Genomic DNA, 24,273 nt, shown 5'->3' on the forward strand with positions numbered 1-24,273 from the left:
ATCTGTTAAAGCGCTAGTGTTTATTTAGGGATTATATTACACTTTAAGGGCAATAGTATTTTCTGCAGAAAAAGAATGGACATGTAACATTCTACAGTTTAGCAATATTACACTATTCAAGTATCACTGTTGAAAAATTTATTTAAAAAAAACAAAAAAAAAAAAAAAAAAAAAAAACTTACAATATTGCAAAATACAGGTACAGACACCTAAGGAATGTACAAAGATGAATCTGTAATAAATTATTCAAAAGGCATGATGACAGGCAAACTGCATATTTTTTTTTTTCGCCAGCCGTTATGGATCTTCTGGTCTTCATGACTTCTGGACAACTGTAGGTGCTGCACAGTCAGTAAACAGCTCTCTATTCAAGAGTCCTTTAGAACATTCCTCCTCCCATTCCACCCATGCCACCCATACCGCCCATTCCACCCATGCCAGGATCCTTCTCTTCTTTTGGTATTTCTGTCACTACGGCTTCTGCAGTTGTCAAGAGAGAAGCTACACCTGCTGCATCCATTAAAGCAGTCCGTACAACCTAAAAAAAAAAAAAAAAAAAAGCAGATTAGAAAAAAAAAACAAAAACAAAAAGCTATAGAATTACATTTCAATATACTTACAACACTATTAGGAAAAGCTTTACTATGCAGCTCAGTCAGACTGACTTTCCACTTTAAAGAGGTCACAGAACAAAAGTTTGGTTGAAAAAAAAAAACAAGTGCACTTTAAAAAAAGGACAACTTTGAGTTGGTGCAGGTTTTCTGCCTCCCCACCCTTTGTGCGCAGCCTGAGATGTAAAGTATTTATCTTTCTCCCCTATTCCAGACAACACTTCACCCAGGCCCTCTTTTTTACTGGCTACGTATTGTATGACCCTATTCTGTTGCATGGATAAGGCACACTCAATAACCTTCAACTATCCATCAAAATATGGCTCATTCAAAGGAATTAATGATCCCATGGCAAGCATGCCAGGTAGAGGCCCGAGTGGGGAAGTTTTCTGAGCAAAGAATGTGCGATGCTGGGTGAAGCTGCACAGTAAAAATCCCCACAACAGGGGAAGAATTTGTATTTTACATATTAGACTTTTTAAATGATTTATAATAAAAAAAAAAATTAAAGTGGTATTAAATGCAGTATTTAATTTTTACCTACAGGTATGCTTATAATAAAACTTACCTGTAGGTTAACTACTTGCCGACCAGCGCCGTCATACGGTGGCAGGTTGGCTCCCCTGCGCGAATCACCGTAGCTGTACGGCGGCCGCGCGCGTCTGCAATGTCCACCGATCACCCACGATCACTCCTCAGAGAGCCAAGAACAGGAATTTGACAATGTAAACAGATAGATCCCCATTCTGACAGGCAAGTAGAGAGAGATCAGCTGTTCTTAGTGATCAGGAACAGTGATCTCTCTCTACTCCCAGTCAGTACTTCACCCCTTGATCACCCCCTAGTGTTAACCCCTTCCCTGCCAGTGACATTTATACAGTAATCAGTGGCTATTTTTTGCTCTGATCGCTGTAAAAATTTTAATGGTCCCAAAAAAGTGTCAAAGTCTCCGATCTGTCCGCCACAATCCTGCTAAAAATCGCATATCGCCACCATTACTAGTAAAAATAAATTAAAAAAAAAAAAAAAAAAAAAAAGCCATAAATCTATCCCCTAATTTGAAGACGTTATAACTTTTACCCAAACCAATATACGCTTATTGTGATTTTTTTTACCAAAAATATGTAGAGGAATAAATTATGGCCAAAACTGATGAAGAATATGTATCCATCACAAAAAGTAAAAAAATTATGTAGAAAAATGTAAAATAATGCATTTGGGTGGCAAAAAAAAAAAAAAAAATGAATGCAACCTACTCACTAGGGGGTGAAACTTTGGGGGAATCTAGGATGGAAAAGGACCTGGGGGTCCTAGTAAATAGGCTCAGCAATGGCATGCAATGCCAAGCTGCTGCTAACAAAGCAAACAGAATATTGGCATGCATTAAAAAGGGGATTAACTCCAGAGATAAAGCATATTCTCCCACTCTACAAGACTTTGGTCTGAGCTCATCTGGAGCATGCCGTCCAGTTTTGGGCACCAGTCCTAAGGAAGGATGTACTGGAAATGGAGTGAGGACAAAGAAGGGCAACAAAGCCAATAAAGGGTCTGGAGGATATTAGTTATGAAGAAAGGTTGCGGGCACCGAACTTATTCTCTCTGGAGAAGAGACGCTTGAGAGGAGCTATGATTTCAATTTACAAAATACCATACTTGTAACCCCACAATAGGGATAAAACTTTTTCGCAGAAGGGAGTTTAATAAGATACTTGGCCACTCATTAAAATTAGAAGAAAAGAGGTTTAACAAGCTGCGTAGAAGGTTCTTTACTGTAAGAGCGGCAAGGATGTGGAATGCCCTTCCACAGGCGGTGGTTTCAGCGAGGAGCATCGATAGTTTAAACAAAAAAACAAACTATTAGATAAACACCTGAACGACCGCAACATACAGATATATACAATGTAATGCTGACATATAATCACACACATAGGTTGGACTTTATAGTAGGTGAGGTTAAAAAGACACAACTCTATGTAAGATTTTTATTATTCTAGTGTTACCTTAGTGGGGTCAATGATGCCTTTTTCCACCAGATCAACAAATTCCCCAAGCATAGCATCATATCCTATGTTAACAGGGCTCTGCAGGATTTTCTCAACAATCAATGATCCTTCAACACCAGCATTCTTCGCTATTGTCATTGCAGGGATTTTCAGTGTTTTTCTGATTATTTCAATTCCTATTGGGAAAAAAAAACCCAGGAGCATATTATATCATTTACAACTTCAGCAGTAAAAAAAAAAAAAAAAAAAAAAAAAAAAATCAAACCAAGAGATACCCAAATCTATATACAAATTGCAGAACCACCAAGAAATAACTGAAGTGCTCAGGATGTATGAAACATTTTCTCCCTAAAACCCAGGCTTATTTTACATTACAAGTATTGAACATTACCAACACTGATTACTATTAACCACCCTAGCAGTCTTCCTTGGCGATTGGACATAAAGTAGATCTAAATCCTGCTTGGGTGACCATTGTTTTGCAGGGATTTGCTTCTTCATGTCAGACCCTCCACCAAGGAGAACAACGAATAGTACAGTAGTGAAATCTTCAAAATCTGACTCAAAATCTTCTTAGAATAGCAGGCAGAGGTAGCTGTACTACAGATCTCAAACTCCAGATATACAGCTATGAGGATGTTGGCACAGAAGGGTCCAGGCACGCACGCACGCACACACCAGGAAGTGTATGATTTAGGCAGCAATTGCAGCATTAATGAAAAACTAATTTTGAAGTTACATGAACATGCTAAAGCAAATACGATTTTAGTATTTGGGCCTAGATTTTCAACAGTTGCAGGCAAACATCTACCTATAAGACACTGCCATATGCCACACAGCTTAAAGTCTGGTGCAGCATTTCCTTTCTCAAATTTAGAAGGAGGTATCAAGTCCAATAAACAGATTCAACAACTAGGGATCTCTATGTACACCAAGTGCTTTTGATAGCCCCACTATGAAACCAGCATTTTGGCCTTCCCTCTCCTGAACGCTAAATGCGACAGGCAGCTTCACTTAACAGCAAGGCATGTTAAATTTGGTATCTGTAGACAAGGAACACCTTGGGTTCAGGGCCCTTGGAAGAGGACCAGTTACGTAAGCAATACTATATAATGTCCGGGTGGCAGTTTATAGATCTATACATTTAATTTTATTTAGAAAAAAAAAAACAGATAGTTGTAAATTCAAAGGCCTTCTAAAAAATAGCTCATAGCTTTAAGAGGTGTACACAGAAAGAGACTATGCTTTGGGAAGTAAATGGGTATTCTAATATATAGGAATATGTCTAAGCCATGCATTTGAAAAGTCCCAGGTTGGTCCGCTGTAAAAGATCAACTACTATTTTTATGCTTTGCCTACAATATATACACATCCATTTCCTGGCACATACTGCGGTTTTCCAAAATTTTACATTCCCAACATAAGCGGACAATTAAACAATAGGAAATAGTCATAAGTACCAATTTTTTGATCCTCGTTAGATGGTATCAAAGAGTCCAGTGCTGGTATACAACGCAACAGTGCACATCCACCGCCTAAAACAATGCCTTCTTCTACTGCTGCACGTGTAGCATTCAAAGCATCTGTTACTCGGTCCTTCTTTTCATTAACTTCAACATCACTGGTTCCACCAACCTAAAGTGTGTTCAATATATAATTTAATGGCTGCTCAAGTGTAAACATTTAAAAAGAAATAAATAAATAAAATAAAATACAATACAAAACACACAAAAAATAAAATTACCTTTAGTACAGCAACACCATCAGAAAGCTTAGCAAGTCGCTCATTTAATTTTTCTTTTTCATATTCACTGGTTGTAGATTCCAACTGCTCCTGGATTTCTATAATTCTTTTCTCAATCTGTGACTTGTCTCCCTTTCCTTTCAATATCATCGTGTCATCCTTTGTAACTATAACCTCTCCCACCTTTCCAAAGTCATGTGGCTGAATGTCTTCAATAGTCAAGTTGAGAGCCTCTTCTCCAAAAACCTGTGTATACAAAAATAGAATATTTTTATACCGTGTTTCCCCCGAAAATAAGACCTACTGTGATTTTCGGGGAGGGCTGCAATATAAGCTTAGCTAACCTAGCTTAAAGTGGTTGTATATGCTAGAATCCACTCTCCTACAATAGTATACAATGTAAAAAGGTGTATATTTCTGCAACAAAACTGTATCAAATACCTTCGGTACAGCGCCGCTCAGCGGGGGATCTCGGCCCCCCCTCCCTGCAGTGTTCAGAGCAGGGAAGACAGCTTGGGGCGGGCCATGGAACCACTGGGTGTCAGCGGGGGATTTTGGTGTTGGCAGTGATAGGGGACAGACAGATTTTTTATTGGGACAAAATGGACAGGGTTGTATTAGTGGTGCTTGGTTTACTTTTGTATGGTGATCTGTAACAGCTCTCTGTGTAAAATCATGCTCACACAGAGCTGTCACAGATCTGCAGATTCCCCCCTTCCCCGGCACTGAGCTCTCACTGAGCTTGGCGGCGAGACCTGTCACAGAGACACACGTCTCGGTTTACATTGTGATGGCTGGACACAGCCGTCAGGTGATCGGGAGGGCCAATCACAACGCCCATATCCTGATCTCTGCTCAGCTGGATCCTGTGATCAGAATGATCACAGGATCTGGCCGCGCTGCGAGCACTTGTTCTGAGGGACGTTCCTGAACGTCCACTCAGAATGAGGAAAGGACCACCCGGCCGTTAATGTGCAGTGGCCGGGTGTGAAGTAGTTAATGGCCAAAGCCAGTCCAGCATTGGGGACAGGCACGTTAGGGTCACCCTGAATCTCTGGCATTGCGGTGTAAAACAGGGCTACGTTTGAAAAGTTTACACTGAAGTGAATACATTTCAAACTTGGTGCTAAAACTCAACCAGAGCTCAGGCTCATGTGGCTGACCTGGTTTTACATTACACCACTCAGACCCTCTCTGTTTTTGCCATGGAGATTTTACACCTGGGTTATTGCATACTGCTTTAAGACATGCTTACCCCATCTCCCATACTCTACTCTGCAAGTACCCCATAGGGAACTACCCTCACTTGTAACAATGGCACAGATCAGGTTCGATTCTAGCTCTATTTCAGGCACTTAACAAGTTACCTACTTAACAAAAGCATCTAAGCCACATTTCCTATGAGAGATTAGTCTTAACTTAGCCTTCATGGTCAAGAGCTCAAAAATGCTCTGTCTCTTCTCCTACTCCTGTTTCTCAACCAGAGTCAGACCCCAATATGCTGGTCCTGAGGAACACTGCTAACTGGACTAGATGAGAATGAAGAAGTGGAGGCAGGGTTGGAAGAAGTGGCAGAAGATTTTTCTCCCCCATATTGCCAATATGTTGAAGAGGGAGTTTCATGCAACACATGCTTGCCAATGTTGAAGTTCATTGCCTCTGTCCAAAAAAGCCTTGGCAAAGTGCAAGTTGACTGTCTTGCCTCACCCTCTTGAGCACTAAAAAGACCTTCAAAAACTTCCACAAACATCCCCTGTTCATGAACAGATAGAATGTGCAAAAAGGTGGCCTATCCCAGTGGTAGACCCAGTTTTCTCTCTCCTTAACAGCTTACTGTATTGTACTTATTCATTTTCCTTCTTTTAAAGATTCTGCTAACAGGAAATTTGAGACACTCCTAAAAACACTATTTAACCTGACTGGCCTAGCCCTGCAACCAGCTCTTGCTGCCATTTTTTTTTGGTGTCAAACTATAGTTAACTTGACTATACCAACGAATAACCAAACGACCCTGTTTTTCAGTACCGTGTGGTTTCAAATCAATAACAACTGCCCTTTACTCTTATTTGTGTAGATGCCCTGGAATACGGCAAATATCCTGAACGGTTTTAATCTCCATTCATGTGCGCAGAATTCTCTGGCTGAAGGCTTGGACAGCAAAAGGACAAAAACCTACCTCCTCAGGAGCTCCTAGGCCCTCTAAACAGAGTACCTTCACGCTTTATCTAAGCTGCAAGTTCAGTCTTTCCTTTCAGCACAAGGCTTGGTCAACAAATGCCAAAAAAGCCCTCTTCAATCGCGCCACCCCCGTTCTGGCCACATCTTTCCATTAACCAAGATAACTTCCACACAACTTTCGGCCGTCCCGCATAACTTCCTCTCTGAGCGCCGGAAGTGACCTCACTGGCCTGGACCTCAGGCCACCTTAAAGAACACCATTGGCTGCTTGGCTGTGCCTCCTGCCCAGACACTACCCATGGGGTCCATGCAGGATCACCGCCTCCCACAGGAGAGAGCACTGAGGCCCCAGAGCCAGTCTGAATCCCTTCCCCAGCACACTGTCTGGAAAGACTCATCCGAATCAAACCTCCAACACCGTGTAACCCACATTCAGGCTACATGAGACAGGGAGATGGAGTCCCAGCATTCATCTTAAGATTCCCCCCAGAATGGGGGACTCTAGATGACCCAAGCCTTCTGCATCCCCAGGTTCACTGCCCCTGTTACCAGGATGCACCAACTGGGAGGGCCCCTGCCACCTAGCACGAAGGCCAGACAGAAAATAAAAAACATTCTTAAGCTTCCCTGTCTTGGCCGGGGAAACACATATACTGAGGGGCTGTTGGATGTGGGCTTTTTTATCATGTGGATCATATGTTTCCTGTGCTAGGTGGGAGGAGCCTCTCGCTCTGTAAGCCATCCTGGATGACTTGGAAAAGGTCCGTTACAGTTTGCATGTCTCTGGGTCACAGACATCCCAGACCGGTGGGTTAAAAAGGGGTTTTTAAAGGGTACAAAATAGATTTGAAAACTCTACTATCTCACCACCTTCTTCAAATCAAAAAACTGTCCAAGGACAGTCAGATTTGCAAAAGGCCCTAGTCCACTTTGTGTCACAAGGAGCTGTTTTACCGCCACGGTTCAGATTCAAGGGATTCTACTCAAAACCCATTGGAGGTATCCATCCCATCCTGGACTTAAATCCCTCAACAATTTCCTTAACATTCCAAAGTTTCCTATGGAATCTGTGTAACAGTCATGCATACTGGGTTAACGCATAGCTGTGTGCATAGCAGCCCATTTGGTCATGTCTCAGCTCGTCTCAGCCATGTTGTCTTGCGAAGTGCATATCACAGTGATCTTGCCCCCACCTTTTTCTTTCAGTTATGCAATACACAAACTGATGATGACAGAGGCCAAGTCCCTATCAGTCCAGTGATCAGACACCCAGACCTTTCCATTACCCAAGCCACAATTTAAGGCTGAAAACTCAAATAAAACAGTCACCCTCCCAACCCAGAAAACCAACAGATACCCGTCATAAAATAGCTCAATTCACAGGGTGCAGACAGTTTAACAATGATAGTTCTGAAACTTAAGCATGTTTTGTAACTTCCAAAATAATAATAGCACAGCCATAATATGGACATATTTAATATCCTCAGATAATTTTGTAGTGTCAAGTCCAGACAACCCTATGTCAGATCAAATGGGGAAACACTGCTACCCCTTCCTTCTCCTAGATAAAATATACACATCGGAAACCTGTCATGTTTATATTTGTTTTGAAGCAAATTTCCTGCTGGACCACAATATGGATGTTAGCAGTCTGTAAACAGCAGAGATGCAGTAAAAAAAGTCAGTGGTGTCAGTTAAAGGGTTAATTGCTTGATTAGCCCAGTGCCAAATCTCTCCCAGACTGCTGGCACCTAGATTGGGTCGCGCAAGCAGGAAAATCTTTGTGCCAGGTGCAGCTGAGAGTGGCATTGTTACGTAAGTGACAGCACAGTGTGAGATTGGCCAGTCCTTTGTCGCGAGTTAGTGAGGAGGGCAGGGATCAGATACCTGCGTTTGTCACAATCTGCAAGGTCAATAATGGCCTCCATGGGACAAGGGGAACACATGGAATCCATGGACATCCAACATGCTTACCCACATGTTCCCATATACCCACCTTATCAGCGATTCCTATGCTTTGAGGTGTTCTCTCTCTCCCTGCATTTTCCAATGCTCCTATACTCCCAAACAAAGGAAGTCCTTGTCCTGGTGGATCACCACCCTCAACTTTTCAGATATTTGTAAAAAAATTTGAAAACCATTTATCATTTTCCTTCCGCTTCACATCTATGTGCTACTTTGTGTTCTATCACATAAAATCCCAATAAAATACATTTTTGTTTTTGGCTGTAACATGATAAAATGTGGAAAATTAAGGGGTATGAATACTTTTTCAACCTGCTCCTTAAAAAAAAAAAAAAAAAAAAAAAAAAAAGGAAGAAGAAGAAGAAGAAGAAGTTGTCCGCTCTGGTCAGAGTCGCTGTACTAACCATGCGAGATTAGTTCAGCATTCTCCCCCGCTGAGCAGGAGGGATGCCCCCCTCGGCAGAACACTCCGATCAGCGCTCTTTGCCATTGACAGAGCGCTAATCGGGAGCCGGTTGGATGCTGGTTTTCCAGCATGCACCTTCAACAGACCAACATGCACACGGGCTGAATGTCAGCTGTTTTTTTTAAACCAGCTGTTTCCTGACATTTAGCCTGTGTACCCAGCTCAAGTCTGTTTTTTTATTTTCTTAAAAAAAAAAAAATAATAATAATTTCATTTTGGTAGTGTTACCTGGCAGAGTAATTGTTAAAGCGGAGTTCCACCCAAAAGTTGGGTGCTTAGTTTTGAGTACTTCCTGTCCCACTTCCACCTGTGGGCCGCCTAGGCAACTCCTCCTCTCTCAGCAATCTTCTGGGACACGTCAAAGAATGCCTGTCCACTGGGAGCGCGCAGCGCTAATCGTGCATGCGCAGTGCGCGCCCGGCCGTGAAGCTGCAAGCTGCCACGGTCGTGTGCCCAGTTTCAAAGGAGGCGCCGTGGAGAGGAGCGAGGCTCCCTGCAGCCGCATCGCTGGACCGTGGAACAGGTGAGCGTCTCTTTATTAAAGTCAGCAGCTAAAAAAAAAAAAAAAAAGCCTGGAACTCAGCTTTAAACTATGACAGTACTAAAACGTAAGAAAACAGCTGGATAGGAAGGGAATGCAACATGCCAGTCCTGAAGTGGTTAAACAGTATAAAACTGTTGCCCTCTGCTCAACCACCCAAAAACATGGAAGACCAGACCTTTTTTGGGTCATTAATGCAGACATTTCTAGTAAAGTCAAGGAGGGGCACATTACAAAGAGTGTTTGAATTTGGTAGTCAAACCACACCACAATTCAAATTGTTTTTTTTCCAAAATGCTATGCCAACTTACAACTCCACCTGAAGCAATGGCCATATCCTTAAGCTGATTTTTTCGATTATCACCAAAACCTGGGGCTTTCACAGCAACTACCTGAAGACCAACTTTCAGCCTAAAAAGAAAATGTTACAGTCAAATATATATGAAAGAAAGAAAGAAAGAGAAGAAAAAAAAAAAAAAAAAAAAAAAAAAAAAAAAAAAAAAAAAAAGCATACCACCACCTCAAATTTATTGTAATAAAAATCAGGGGGACAATTCAAAAAGTAGGCAAGGTGTTTTGGGGGTCCATAAAAGACCCCTTCATTAAGGCTAGAAAAAAACTTGAATAGACTAGAAGTGAACTGAACCTTTAAAGTGGTTTCTTCCAAAGTGATAACAAGCATAGGTCTTCTCAGCAGCTGGTTTGACATACTGATCTACAATTGTTTTGCCGATCTCCTCAGACAACTCTTTCGCCTTCTCTAATCTTGGTTCAGTGTGGTGCACACAATGATACCAAACAGCGGAGTGATTACATTTTTCCCATGCACATATGCTGGCTGACTGATCACAACATTCAAATGTGAAATTGCGGTTTGAAATATGCCAATTCAATTTATCATCTTTTCTAGGGGTATCAACAAATGTCCAGGCCATTTTACAATATCGTTGAAGAATAAGCATTAATTTATCTATGGTCAAACTTTTTGTCTCTAACATACCACAGGCATGCAGGTATACATGAGACAAATGCTGTTAAACATTAGCTTTTCAGGAGGCATGAACCATTGTCTAACACACACCCAATTTGTATATAATCAGCAACTGAATATAGTCATCAATGCAGGTGAACTATAGCTTTCCCTTCATTACCTGTTTAAAACTAAAGTACTCAAAGCTTCCCCATCAACATCTTCAGCTATAATAACTAAAGGCTTGCGGTGGGCATTGGCAATCTCAAGAGCTGGAACTATAGACTGAACACTAGAAATTTTCTTTTCACTAAGCAGAAGATATGCATCTTGGAATTCACATTTTTGACCTGCGAAGAAAAAAAAAAAAATAAGTAAATGCAGATGTTGCCGCTTGCCATGAAAACATATCATTAAAGCTGGCCTTAGATGAATAGAATTTCGAAAGAAATTTTAGACAAAATTCCCAGGACATTAGTTTGTCATTCGAAAGATTGTTTGCTTTTAACACTGGATTTTAGAACGAATGGACTTTACCAAACGAAAACCAAACCACATACCACTGTTAGAAATGTGTTCGATCGAGAAAGAATTTCCATTTCCTTCAAATTTTCTCATCACTGCGGTTGAAAATAAATGTCGATTTGACCCACTAAATGTTTAGAATAGCAAAGTATTTTCATTTGAAATTCCACCAATCTCTGACCAGCTTAAAATGGTTACCCATATACCCAGTTAAATGACTGTCCCCAGATGCAATGCCTTCCTCACCATTGTCAGTAACCTCTGGAGCACAGATCAGGATTCAGAGGAAAGGGAGATTTAGACTACACACGTCTAAATCTACCCTAAATGTTGCATAAAAAAAAAAAAAAGATTGTTAAAAAAAGCTAATAAATCCTGGACTATTCCAGACTTTTGTCATTCAGCCAATTAAGGCTCAACACACGAGAACACAAGTACCATTTAAAGAAGAAATCTAGCAGATATTTTTTGGCAAGATACTTACCCACCTTGCATCTGTACACAAGATGCAAAGAATGGAGCTGGGTGCCAGGAGAATGTAACTCCAGCGTGCACTCACAACAGCTACATCATCAATGACCATCCGATAGCTGAAGGAAGATGCTGGACTCATGCCAATCACAGGCCTCACATTGCTGGAGTAATAATTTGACAAATCTGCCATAATGTGCAAGTATACTATGCACAAAATATGCAACATATATGGCAAATTCTCTGGGGCCTTCAGTTGAATAACCTGTCAATTCCATACCTTGGAGGAGTACAGTACAGGACACCGGCATGCTCCCTCTCATATCTCTACCATTACTACTCTTGTGAAATGTTTAACCTAAATACCATTTAGGCTAGAGGTCGACCGATATATCGGCCGGCCGATATATCGGCCGATATTTGGAGTTTTTTACTTAATCGGCATCGGCCGATTGTGCTGATAAAAAAGGCCGATTATAACTTCAGCCGTGACTTGCAAATGACTTCTGTAATAGAAGTTAATGCAAGTTTCCCTAAGTTATCTGTGGAGAGGATTCTCCCCTCCTCTGGGCAGCCTGCCAAGTCTGATAAGAAGATACATTGTATCTCTTTCAGGTTCTTTTTATCAATAGACTGAACTCCGTGGAGAAGTTTTCAGTTTAACCATTTAAAGACTAAATCTTTTCTGACACTTGTTGCTTACAAGTAAAAATCCTGTATTTTCTGCTAGAAAATCACTTAGAACCCCCAAACATTATATATATTTTTTTAGCAGAGACCCTAGGGAATAAAATGGTGATTGTTGCAATATTTTATGTCACACGGTATTTGCGCAGCGGTCTTTCAAACGCAATTTAAAAAAAAAAAATACAGTAATGAATTAAAAAAAAAAAAAATAAGCAGTAAAGTTAGCCCATTTTTTTTCGTCCAAAAGTTTTGATTACCTGTTTTTGTGTATTTATTATTTAAGATAGGGTTTTTTTTTTTTTTTTTTTTTAGGTTTTTTTTCTAAATTATACATACAAGTGAACTGATTGGAGGTTTGTTTTGTTTAATGTTTAAATGAAAAAAAATTTCTGTATTACTTAAGGCTGCTTTCACACTGGAGCGGGCAGGCGTTGATGGTAAAATGCTGCTAGTTTTAGCGGCGCTTTACCGTCATTTTAGAGGCGCTATTCGGCTGCTAGCGGGGCGCTTATAACCCAGCTAGCGGCCGAGGAAGGGGTTAAATGCGCCCCTGAAGCACCGCTGCCAAAACGCTTTGCAGGCGCTTCGGTAGCGGTGCGCATTTATTTCAATGGGCAGGAGTGGTGGAGCAGCAGTATACACCGCTCCAAAGATGCCGTTTGCAGGACTTTTTTTTACATCCTGCCAGCGCATCGCCTCAGTGTGAAAGCACTCGGGATCTCACACTGAGACTGCAGGGGAGCCGTTTTACAGGCACTTTACAGGTGCTATTTTTAGCCCAAAAGCGCCTGAAAAACGCCCCAGTGTGAAAGGGGTCTAACTGTTAGATTTTATGAGATGAAGGAAAAAAAGAAAGGGAAAAAAAAAAAATCGGCCAAATATATCGGCCCAAAAAAATCGGCATCACATATCGGCCATCGGCCACCGCGATTTCTAAATATCGGCATCGGCATCGGCCAGAGAAAAACCCATATCGGTCGACCTCTAATTTAGGCAATACTTTAGTGTATTCCTGCCAGTCTACCACATTTCGGACCTCTTTGGATGTTCTACTCAGTTGCTGGAATGTTCACTGTTTGTGCATCTATAGCCACTGTAACCATTTACATTTGTAATTTCCTTAACCCCTACACGCCTAAGCCTTTTTCTGACAAAATCAGTATTTTTTGCTAGAAAAATTACCCAAACACACACAATTTTTTTTTTTTTTTCAGCAGAGACCCTAAAGAATAAAATGGCGGTTGCTGAAATATTCTATGTCACACTGTATTTGCACAGCAGTCTTTAAAATGCATTTTTTTTTTGGTGGAAATTTTAGGAATAAAAATAAACGTAAAGTTAGCCCAATTTTTTTGTATAATGTGAAAGATGTTACGCCAAGTAAATAGATACCCAATCAAATTTTTTATTTATTTTTATAAATAAAAATTGATACCAAACATGTCATGCTTTAAAATTGCGCACACTTGTGGAATGGCAACAAACTACAGTACTTAAAAGTCTCCATAAGCGACGCTTTAAAAAATATTTTAAAAAGTTACCTATTTAGAGTTAGAGTTCTAGTGCTAGAATTATTGCTCTCGCCCTAAACAAATGCTGCGATACCTCACATGTGATTTGAAAACTGTTTACGTTTGCAAGTGTGACTTATAGATACGTTCACTTCTGCACACGATCACGGAGGGATGGGGCGCGTTATTTGTTTTTTCTTTTTCACTGTTCCTATACATTTTTTTGATCACTTATTGCTGTCACAAAGGATGTAAACATCCCTTATGACAGGTACTCTTTATGGGGGGTGCGCTAAAATAAAAGTATTAAAACCACAAATTAATACAAACACACAAAAGCGCAAATAATGTGCATACATGTTGAAATTACTCCCAATACCACAAAATATTAAAAATTAGTCCATAATCATAAATCACACGTGAAATCTTGAAACAACTTATGACAACACCACAAACTCGTGCTCCTCCACCACACAGATTGCATGCTTACCAGAGGCAAGCTAAAATGGGCTTGCGGCTGTTAACCCTGCCAGGGCCTTGTTCAAAAGAAATGGTGATGACAGCTCAAGTGCTTGATGTAATGAAGCAGGAACACACAACAAACAGCCAAGGGGACTCGATCATTCAGTGGTCTCGGTTGAGAACCAGAGGGTAACCATTCACAAAGTAAATTACAGTCATCAAACCACGAGCGCCGAGCTCGCCTGCATCACTTCCGGTGCCTCTACGTCCCTACATGTATCGCGGTTACTCTTTCCCCTGCACACACACAGCCAGCCTGTCAGTGGGGAAAGATGCCACCATGCCATTCATGTGGGCTGCGCTCTGGGCCAGACATCACCGCAGTCCTGGCCTTCCCCAGGCACTGAACAGGGGACAGCAGCAACAAACCTACTCCTCCAGTGGAGGTGCCACTCTGGGTCAGAAGAGAAAGCAGAAATACTTCCAAACAGCAACAGGTGCCTTGCTCACGAGACTAGGGAAACCAGGTTGCAGGAAACATGTTACACACACACCACTCCGGAGGAAACACCAATACTGACATGGGGCATGGAGGACCGCCCTTTATCCAGTGGGGATTAATGTGAGTTTCCTGCCCTGGTAGGAGGAGCCCTAGCTCTCATGGGCTGTCCTGGAAGACGCTTTGAGAAAATCCAGTTCTCAAGTTTAGATGCCAAATGCTCCGATTTCAAGGCGTTTAAACATTTCTTCCCAAATTTTGAAGAGTGCCTTCACTTTTGTAATCTTTATCATTATGTCATTCGGTGGAAAGCAATCATGCTTTATTTCCCAAGTAGTTACGATTACTACGCTTAGTTGTGCTCTTTTTTAATTTGCACAGCTTGTGCTTTCCCTACCATTATAACATTGTTGCTGCTACACTATTGCTTTAAGCAATACTGAACTGTTCAAAAGAAAGGGTTTGTTTCTGTGACCATCTTATTGGAGATCAACATAGCTCAAGATCTCTGAATGCAGAGTTTAAATTTGTTTAAGGCCCATTTTACATGGGGCAGACCCTGCCAGCAGATCCACCTGCTTAGCAGGGAATCTCTCTCCTGACCTTCACTGAGCAAGTGGATGACAGGTCCGTGTCTGCTCTGCTGGTGCAGAGCGGACACAGCTAGCTGCTCTCTATGGGGCTGTAGGATGGAAACGGGCCATCTGTCCGTTTCCATCTGACCTGCCAGATGGATTGGGAATGCATCCGTCTGTTTTAAGACACATGTCCACTGACATCCGCAGCTCCACAGAGAGCAATGGAGGTTCTAATCGGGTCAGTCTGAAAAACGGACCCGATCGGAACAGTCGTGTGAATGGGGCCTAACACACTTTAAAGTAAAAAGGAAAGAAAAGCACCCTACCTTTAGCAGTGTTTATAAAATAGGGAGAGATGTAGCCTCGATCAAACTTCAAACCTTCAATTATCTCCAGCTCATCATGAAGTGTTTTCCCATCCTGTAAAAATATAAGTGAACACCTCTATATAACAAAGTAAAATACAGCACTTAAATATTTTCATGTTTGATATTCAATATTTCAAATAGCACAAAGCCAATATAAATTCAACTAGGTGTTAATGTGTAACAAATTGGCAGAAACAGGCAGGAGTACTTCTATCATGGGTGCTAGATATGGAGGGCTAAGCCACAGAGCAATGTAAACTCTTGTTGCCAATTATATGGTTTTGTTCAGTTGCATACAGCCGAAATCCCAAAATCCATGACTAAACCTAAATGCTGCCACAAGAGGGACTTCGCTCCAGCAAGCTATTTTGAATCATTAATGGCGGCTGAAATTGAGCATTTCTCTTAGGTAACTGAGTGTTTGAACTTTGTCCTAAAAATAAATAAATAAATAAATAAATAAATAAATAAATCGCAGAAGGGTAGCAAAAAGCTATGAGGTAAAGATGGGATATTGCCCTGTGAAGATTAAATTTGGCCAACAGCAGAAATAGTGAAGTTTTAGTGAAGTACGTGTTCCTCTAACTAGCTAGATGGTGGGTGTCCAAATATGATGAAATTCCCTGGCAAGGAAATTCAGCTGCACTATACAAACTTCTAAAAACACAGAAGAGGCCTGCCACATCATTCAAAAAGTTGTTCTTTTATGCTTCGACATACAGTGTGGTTTTGTACCCTGCATCAAATTTTCCCTTGAACCTGGAGGGGGTGCATTTATGCTGCATCTGGAAGCAGGGTCAGGATTTACACTTTCTGTCCAGTGCCCACTGTGGCAATTAAAATGCGAGCTGAAGATTTACCCATAGCATAGGCACCACCATGTAGCATTGGCAAGAACAAGGATTGTAATTTTGAAAGACTGAGAACTACCCTCCAATGTGACGGTAATGCTGTTGGAGAATTTAAGACTAATAGAAAGCTAAAAGCAGCAGAGTAAACAAAAAAACAGAGTACTGGTTATAAACAGGAATATGACATTTAGGATCTTGCTTTATAGGAAAACTAAAGCCAACCTTTTTTATAATACTTGTTACATTAACGCTGTTAGTGGCAGAACTCAGCAATCCGCATTAAGCAAGAATGCATATACTTGCAAAACCAAATGTAAATCATTTAGGCCCTATTATAGTACATTAATTTTGCAGGGTTTAAATCCCTAACCTCAAATCTATTTACTGCATTAGACAATACAGACCTTGACAGTTATTACACCATTGCGACCAACTTTTTTCATGGCATCCGAAATAATTTTGCCAATTTCAAGATCTCCATTTGCAGATATCGTAGCTACCTGTAAAAGAAAAGAAAAGTAAAAAAAAAAAAAAAAAAACACCCCAAAACATACATAGATACAATTGTAAATAGAATGTAATTGATTCAATAATCACTATGTTTTCTGTTTTACTGGCCATTTGTTTTTATCACTTCGGCATAAAAGAACATTACCTCAAACAATCTACACCACATTAGACACATAATCTGAACAAATGAAGCAGAACAATAAGTCAAAAAATAAATAAAATATGTGGCATTTTGCCTTTACCAATTTTACATGTCACATTGTGTTTTTTTAGAGAGTAAAAGGGAATATAAATTACCTGTGCTATCTCTTCTGGTGTTGTTACAGGTTTTGACTGTTTCTTCAACTCTGTAATTACAGCATCAACCGCCAACATAACACCTGTAATACAAGATCAGGACAATATTTAAAGCAAAGCAGCATTTATGTATTTACCTGTTTAGTATGAAAACACTAGAGCTACAGAAGTAACATAATACAGTTATGGCAATAGAAAGGTGTACCCTTTGCTCCCCAACTTGCAGCAACAGAGGTTTTTAAATGAGCAGCAACTACTTTCTAGTTCAGTTTTACAGTTTCTCTGTCACCTGGAAAGCTCAGATGAAGGGTCAGTATCACGCGTCAACTTTTCCTTGAATATGGAGGGGGTAATTTTGTGTTACATTTATGGCATCTGGAAGCAGGGTCCAGTTTAGGGATATTACATGATTTTATCTTTCACTGAAAAGACTACTAGAAAAGAGGTGACACAGAGCTGCAAGGCTAAACCAGCAAATCGGGTTCATCAGTAGCCTGGCTGCTCATTAGGAGGTGTGTGAATCACAACTATGGATGAACAGAAAAAAACAAAAATCTATCAAAGTTAATAATGCACATTTTAGCTGAACATTAAATTGTGGCCTGGAATTCTGAAAGTTAATGATTTATTATCATCTCAAATCACAAAAACACACCAAGACAGCAGATCTAAACTCTTAACTTTTATAAGAACAAGTACTGGGCAGTGAAGAGGCTATCCATTGATTTTTGATGTCCTAAAAAAAACTTTTTATCTGGTAATTTTTATCACACAACACAGCCCAATGTAATAAAACTCTGGTAACATACAGGTCTTTTTAAATGCGGGAGATAGGAAACATTACATTTTAATATTTACCACTGGCAGCCTGAGATGGTGGAGCGTTATGCAAGAGTTTCATGCACCAGTGTATTGTAAGATTTGGGTTACTTCACAGGTACAAACTGTACTAGGCCTTCTTATAAGAAATATTTATTTATGAAAAGAATTGTATAACACCCATCACTTTTATATATCCCGCAACCACTATGCACTGACTGTTTGCCAAAAAATGCTGAATATCTGGATAGGAGAGCATTAAATGTAGTAAAGTTTGCAAAAATCGGTATTACTGAGGGAAATGGCATATACAATACATACCTCTTCTGATTTCAATTGGATTTGCACCTTTACTGATTTTTTCAAAACCTTCCTTAGCAATTGCTCTAGCAAGGACAGTTGCTGTAGTTGTGCCATCACCTGCTTCTTCATTTGTATTATTGGCAACATCTTGAACTAGTTTAGCACCAATGTTTTTGTATTTGTCTTTTAGATCAATTGCTTTTGCTACTGTGACACCATCTTTGGTTACTTTCGGACTCCCCCATGACTGCTCAATTATGACAGTCCTTCCCTAAAAAGAAAGAAAAGAATAATATACTGTTATATGAAAAAAAAAATTATATCCTTCAAACATACACAAAACTCTGAAGTCTCCAGCAATCCCATGCCTACGAGTAGAGTGCATAGATCTAGAAACTAGTGAAGCCACCTGCCAATTAAAAACACTTACAAGATGATTAGAAGATGCATGCTCATCAAAGTAAAGTGCAGTCCTGTGGGTCCCACCGCTGTTCCGGGTAGCTGGAAAAGATCACAGCGTTTCTCCAGGAAGCTCCACGCTGACCCGGAAGTGGTGTCACCGGCATCTGATTGGACCAAGGCAGGGCTGGATTCTTGTCAATCAGGGCTGCAAGGGTGAAGGCTACACGCTCATAGATGACTGCTCCCTCTATTGGCCTACAGGCCTTTTGGGGGCCTCTTCTCGACAATTGTGGGTGGTGGTTGTGGGGGTCTGTGGGCAGGGGGCTTATCGAAATCTGTAAGCCCCTGTTAACAAGGGGGCCCCCCCATATTCCAGCACCCTATCCCCCCACGTGTAAATGAGCATTGGGTAGTGGTGCACGGAAACTTCAGCCGCCGAAAGGAAAAAAAAAAAAAAAAGAAACGATAATGGAGCGCCAAAAAGGGGACAAGGTCCGCTCCGGGTGCCACCCATTGCAGGGGTGTCATCCTGGCGCTCCCCAGTCCTCCTCCTCCTCACACAGGGGGGCGATCTCCGTGTGTCCGCAGTAACAATGTCCCGCATCCTGTGATAGACGGCAGACTGATCCAACAGCGGGACAGTGAATCAGCGTGACGTGATCACAGGAGGCAGGACATTGTTACTGCGGCCGGCCGGAAAAATTCAAATCCGGCTCCTTAACACTGTGGGAGATTGCTGCTCTGATCCGGGCACAGGCAAAGCTGCATCTGACAGGCACTTGTGAGGCTGCTGTGATCTCTTGTAATCAAGTCTGCAGTCTCTGACCATCTCTCCTGTATCATGTCTGCTAGAGGTGCACCAAGTGGAAATTTTGCTAATACTATTAGCAGTGTGGTTAAGTAAGAGATTACAGACATGATACAAGAGATGGTTAGAGCCTGCAGACATGATACAAGAGATGATTAGAGACTGCATTTTTCTTGACCTTTCTTGCACTAAAAAAGGTGCCAATAATGTCCAACAATAAATGCATACCAATTTAAAATTATATTAAAAAGTCGAATACAATATATAAAAATATATATTTTTTTAAATTGTCATTTTTGGTTACGGTTTTTGGCAAAGTGCATCCTTCATTTTCAGTACAAAAGTTTTCATTTTGTGCACCCCTAGTATGGATTCACCAAAAGTGAAAAAAAAAAAAAAAAAATCAATAAAAAGCTCCGCTGTCAACAAAGGCAAACCGTTGAATGCCTGGTTTGCCAGCTCTTATATAGGAAAGAGTGGAGTTACCTGGTGGCACCACCCCCTTGTGATGTCACTGACCCAGCATGCATCGGTCAGTGACATCAAAAGGGGAGGTGCAGTACCGCCAGGTGGCTCCGCCCTTTACCTATATAAGAACTGTCAAACGGCAAGCCAGGCATTCAGTAGTTTGCCTTAGCAGAGAGTTTTGTTTTTTTTGCGGGTCGGCGGTTGCGTCGTGATTGACGAATCTACGTGGGGGGACGACATTGGTTTTTTTAATAAAAGGAATTGTCAAAAACTGTCTGTGCTTTAATTACTTTGACAATTTTTTTTGGTGAATGGGTAGGGGTGCTATGTACCCCATACTCATGCACATGGGGGGGGGGTTTCTGGGGGCCCCCCCTTGCTAAAGGTGGCTTTCAGATTCCGTTAAACCCCCCACAACCTCTGCCCAGGGTTGTTGGGAAGGGGGGGGGGGGTCCGAGCCCCTCCTACACCAAGGCCCCCCCTCCCCCATTTTGAGGCACTCACCTGCCCCCCCTTTCCTGGACTGTTGGGCTGCATGCTCAAATAATGGTCTTGTATGGATGGATTTGGAAACTTTAATGCCAGCAATGCGTTTTCTTCTTTATTCAGCCATCAGCAAGGAAGCCCACTGACAGCTGATGACTCATCGGTTGTTAAGGATGCCGGGGCCAGCTTCCCGGCCCCACTCCTCAACAACCAGCTATCCACTGCGCCCCAATTGGGCAAAGCTTTGCCCAATCAGGGCTTAGAATGCATTGTGCAGCGCGCAGTGCATTGCAGTGTGTTTGGTGGGGGCGAGCATCCGCAGGACACCCTGCAAATTTGGGTGTTCGCCTAACAGACGAACATTCGATGTTCAGGCCGAACTTTTGCTTGAACCGTTTGCCCAACTCTAGTTCTCTAGTCCATTGTTGGGTTTCTAAAGCAGCGATTTCATCAGTGCAGCAGCCACTGATGATGCCTTGTTAAGACAAAACACGTAGGGTGGAGCTTGTTACACTAACTGCAACTATCACATGCTGCCGTCTCTAATGTTGAGCAGGGGTGTACACGTGATTGTTTTTAATGCCGGCTTTATAATTTCGAGTACTGTACTTTTTTTTTTATAGGTTTTTACAAATGCTACACTGAGGGAGCTTAATTTCTTTATGTTTTTTTTGATGGGCAGCATATCCTCAACAATATGTTGAATTGAATGCGTTTGTATGGAGGGGAACCAGGTGATCTCATCCCAGGATTACAAAGATTAACTGCCAGTGGTGGTAGGATTCATAGACAGCAGAGATCAATTCTGCGGCAACTTGTGCTGGAGATTTTGGTTATTGGTTTTTCAAAAGTGATTATACTTCAGTTTACAGAGGTTTATTATCTGGTGAGTGTCTATTACACTGTGAACATTTTCTGCATGATGGGACTAATTTTTATTTAATGGATTTGTTGCACTTGATGAATTACTTTTGAATTATTTTAACCTGAATACATGAGTATACACAGGACTAAAAGCTTTAAAATGTTACTCTAACCCCTTCCTTCCAAATACTTTGACTACATTGAGGTGGGTGTTTTTTCGTTACCTTTCACATGTTGATCCTGCCAGTATGGGTCGTCCTGTCCAAGGGTTATAAAAGTCACAGAATCTTTACCTCCGCAGGAACTGGGTTGTAACCCTAGGAGAGGGGTGCCCAACTTTTGAAGAGCGAAGGCCACTTAAGTCATTTGGTAACCAGTCATGGGCCACAATGAACTATGGGGTTTTACTGCCCCCAAACCACCCATGTAAACAAGCCCTTACTGTCCTGAGCCCCTATAAGGCAGGCTATAAGGCCACGGAGCGCACTGCAAAAGGGTCCTGTGCGCCTTTGGCTCTGTTTCAGGTCTGAATTCAGGGAAAAATTCAGACCTGAAGCGGTGAGCAGGGACGCACCGGACCCTCTGCTGTGAGCCACGGCCGCAGATAGTGTAAACCCAGTCTAAAGCTTGTCTAAGAGTTAAAAAAAAAAAAAGCAGGGTGGAGAGCTGAGGTTACACTCTGCAGAGCTCAGCAAAGTCTGGGAGCTGATTGGAGGGAAAGGACACACCTTCACAGAACACACAGGAACAGATCTGAGGCTGTCAGTCAACTGGAGGTCCCTCCCCTGTCACCATTTTTCTCTTGGTGTCAAGAAAAAGTGACAGAAGTAATTCATGCTGATAGAAAAAGGAAGCAGCAGACAGAAATGACACTTCATGCTCCTAATTGAGACACAATATAGAGGGATATGCTTTGTTCATATGTCAAAGGACACATCTTGTTAAAGAAAAGTAATGTCCTTTGTAGTGGACCGTTTATCAATGTGTCCGATTATAGGTGGCTGATATTCACTTTTTTTTTTTTTTTTTTTTTGAAGCATTGGTATCAGACAAAAAAAACTTACCGATATTACTTTAAGGGGCTGTACTGGGTAAAGAGCAGACGGTCAGCTTTCTTGTAACAACTGATGCAGCTCAGCTGTTATTACAAGCATCAGGAGGAGACATCCATCCATATCTGTCCCCCCCCCCCCCCCCCCCCCTCCGCAGCTCGCGTGGGCTCTCCATCCCACCAGGAGAGACCTGAGCCGCTAGCCGAAGACCCGAACAAAGCCGATGCTTTGCTTGGGTCTCCGATCTAGTAACCTGGAAGCGATGTCATGACATCACTTTCAGATTACTGGCATCCTGAAGGCGCCAGTTTTAAAAAATAGAACATATTCAAAATCGCCAATCACTTCTCACTGACTATTACTGTCACAAGGGATGTTTACATTGCTTGTGACAGCAATAAAAGTGATAAAAAAAAAAAAAAAAGAAGACAGTGTAAAAATCAAAATTTTAAATCTACAGACTATTGGCCTGAAAGGCAGCCGAAAAATTGGTATCGGCCGTGAAAAAAAACGATAGCGGTTGATCCCTAGTCCTTTGTGCTTAATTTTTTTTTTTTTGAAACACAACTTATTCTTTAACGTATTCTGTCAACTGTGGGCACTCAGCAAAGCAACATGGACATCATGTGAGGACACACACATACCTTTGGCCCCATAGTGACTGCAACAGCATCGGCTAGAAGGTCAACACCTTGCAACATAAGTGCTCTGGCTTCGGCTCCAAACTTCACATCTTTAGCATAGGCTCGGCAAAGACGAGGTACAAGGGTTCGGGATACTGGGCGCACTTGGCGAAGTACGGTGGGCAAACGCAGCATTTTGAAGAAGTCTAGAAAATACAAAATAAAAAGACAGAAAAATATGCACAAGTTAAAAAAAAGACACAAACCTTCACAAGAGTACAAAAAGTGTACCACATATGAGACGGATGTAACACTATTCTATTGTGTGTGTCAATCGCACTGGCGATTAAGTATTCTACACAGATTATACTGGGACCACGTACTCATTTCTGGTTAAGAGAAAATGTAAAATCTGGCGTAGCTGTGCATGGTGGCCAATCAGCTTCTGGCTTCAGCTTGTTCAGTTAAGCTTTGACAATAAGACCTGGAAGCTGATTGGTCCCCCCCCATCATCAGGTCTGGAGAATGAATGGCACACCTGACACCCCACGAGGCAGATGAAGGATGGATTGTGTAAGAAAATCAATAAAAAGAAGAAAGCCCCCAGCATTACCTGTAGTGTCCCCTCAGAGCAGTGCCGATCTCTCCCTCTCTCACACACACGTGTCTCACACTGAACTAGAGCGGACGCTGCAACACTGTGAAATCTCCTCCAGTCACGTGTGCCCGTCAGTCTAGAACACCGCCTGGCCCCGGAACATGTATAGCCGCCTCCTATAGCCTGCCCTACCCAGGCCGCCTCCCCACAGCGCCACTTCCGCTCCCCGTTATGCCGCATGCCGATTTCGGGGCCGGACTTCCAGAAGTTTCTGGAACTGCCTTACTTTTTCAAGGTCGGAGGTACAGCGACCTTCAACCCGGATACTATCGCGATGGCGCTCTCAGATTTCTTCTCTGCTGCCTTTTCTTTGCTCGACACGCTCGCCGATTGCAGGCTCTGTGAATGTCGTGCGCCGTCCTGTCATATAAATGACAATTTAGAACGCTCTGGGTGACATTGAAGCTGGGACACGCCTACCGAGGGTCGCGCATGCGCGCTGGGAGCTTTGTATTCACGTGGGGGAGCCGGAGAAGCTTTCAGTCCCGCATTGGCAGTAGTGAGGACAGACAGGAGGACTCATCGCCATGGTAAGTATTTCTTTATATCACAC

General features: G+C 41.9%; 2 protein-coding genes across 4 annotated transcripts in view; one reads left to right on the top strand and one right to left on the bottom strand.

Moving 5' to 3' along the window:
- HSPD1 (heat shock protein family D (Hsp60) member 1) lies at positions 1 to 24,094 on the bottom strand. 2 transcript variants are annotated; one of them, XM_073633157.1, is made up of 12 exons: positions 23,947 to 24,094; positions 23,084 to 23,268; positions 18,378 to 18,630; positions 17,238 to 17,320; positions 16,835 to 16,930; positions 15,538 to 15,631; positions 10,660 to 10,828; positions 9,820 to 9,919; positions 4,359 to 4,604; positions 4,075 to 4,249; positions 2,612 to 2,790; positions 1 to 538 (listed from the first exon to the last, which is right to left on the bottom strand). In XM_073633157.1, the coding sequence occupies exons 2-12, from the start codon at positions 23,255 to 23,257 to the stop codon at positions 380 to 382; spliced, it is 1,728 nt and encodes a 575-aa protein (XP_073489258.1). In that variant the 5' UTR covers positions 23,258 to 23,268; positions 23,947 to 24,094; the 3' UTR covers positions 1 to 379. The 2 variants fall into 2 exon arrangements, with proteins under 2 accessions (XP_073489258.1, XP_073489257.1); XM_073633156.1 differs by lacking the exon at positions 23,947 to 24,094 and adding an exon at positions 23,676 to 23,878.
- Positions 23,997 to 24,273, top strand: part of LOC141146690 (MOB-like protein phocein) — a 114,567-nt gene continuing 114,290 nt past the window's right edge. Inside the window, exon 1 of one of the 2 annotated variants that reach the window (XM_073633160.1) lies at positions 23,997 to 24,250. In XM_073633160.1, the coding sequence (XP_073489261.1) occupies positions 24,248 to 24,250 (3 nt within the window). In that variant the 5' untranslated portion in view covers positions 23,997 to 24,247. The remainder of the gene's footprint in view (positions 24,251 to 24,273) is intronic. The other variant, XM_073633159.1, reaches the window with a different exon arrangement.

This window comes from Aquarana catesbeiana, linkage group LG06, assembly GCF_042186555.1.
Source record: "Aquarana catesbeiana isolate 2022-GZ linkage group LG06, ASM4218655v1, whole genome shotgun sequence".
Classification (NCBI taxonomy): domain Eukaryota; kingdom Metazoa; phylum Chordata; class Amphibia; order Anura; family Ranidae; genus Aquarana; species Aquarana catesbeiana.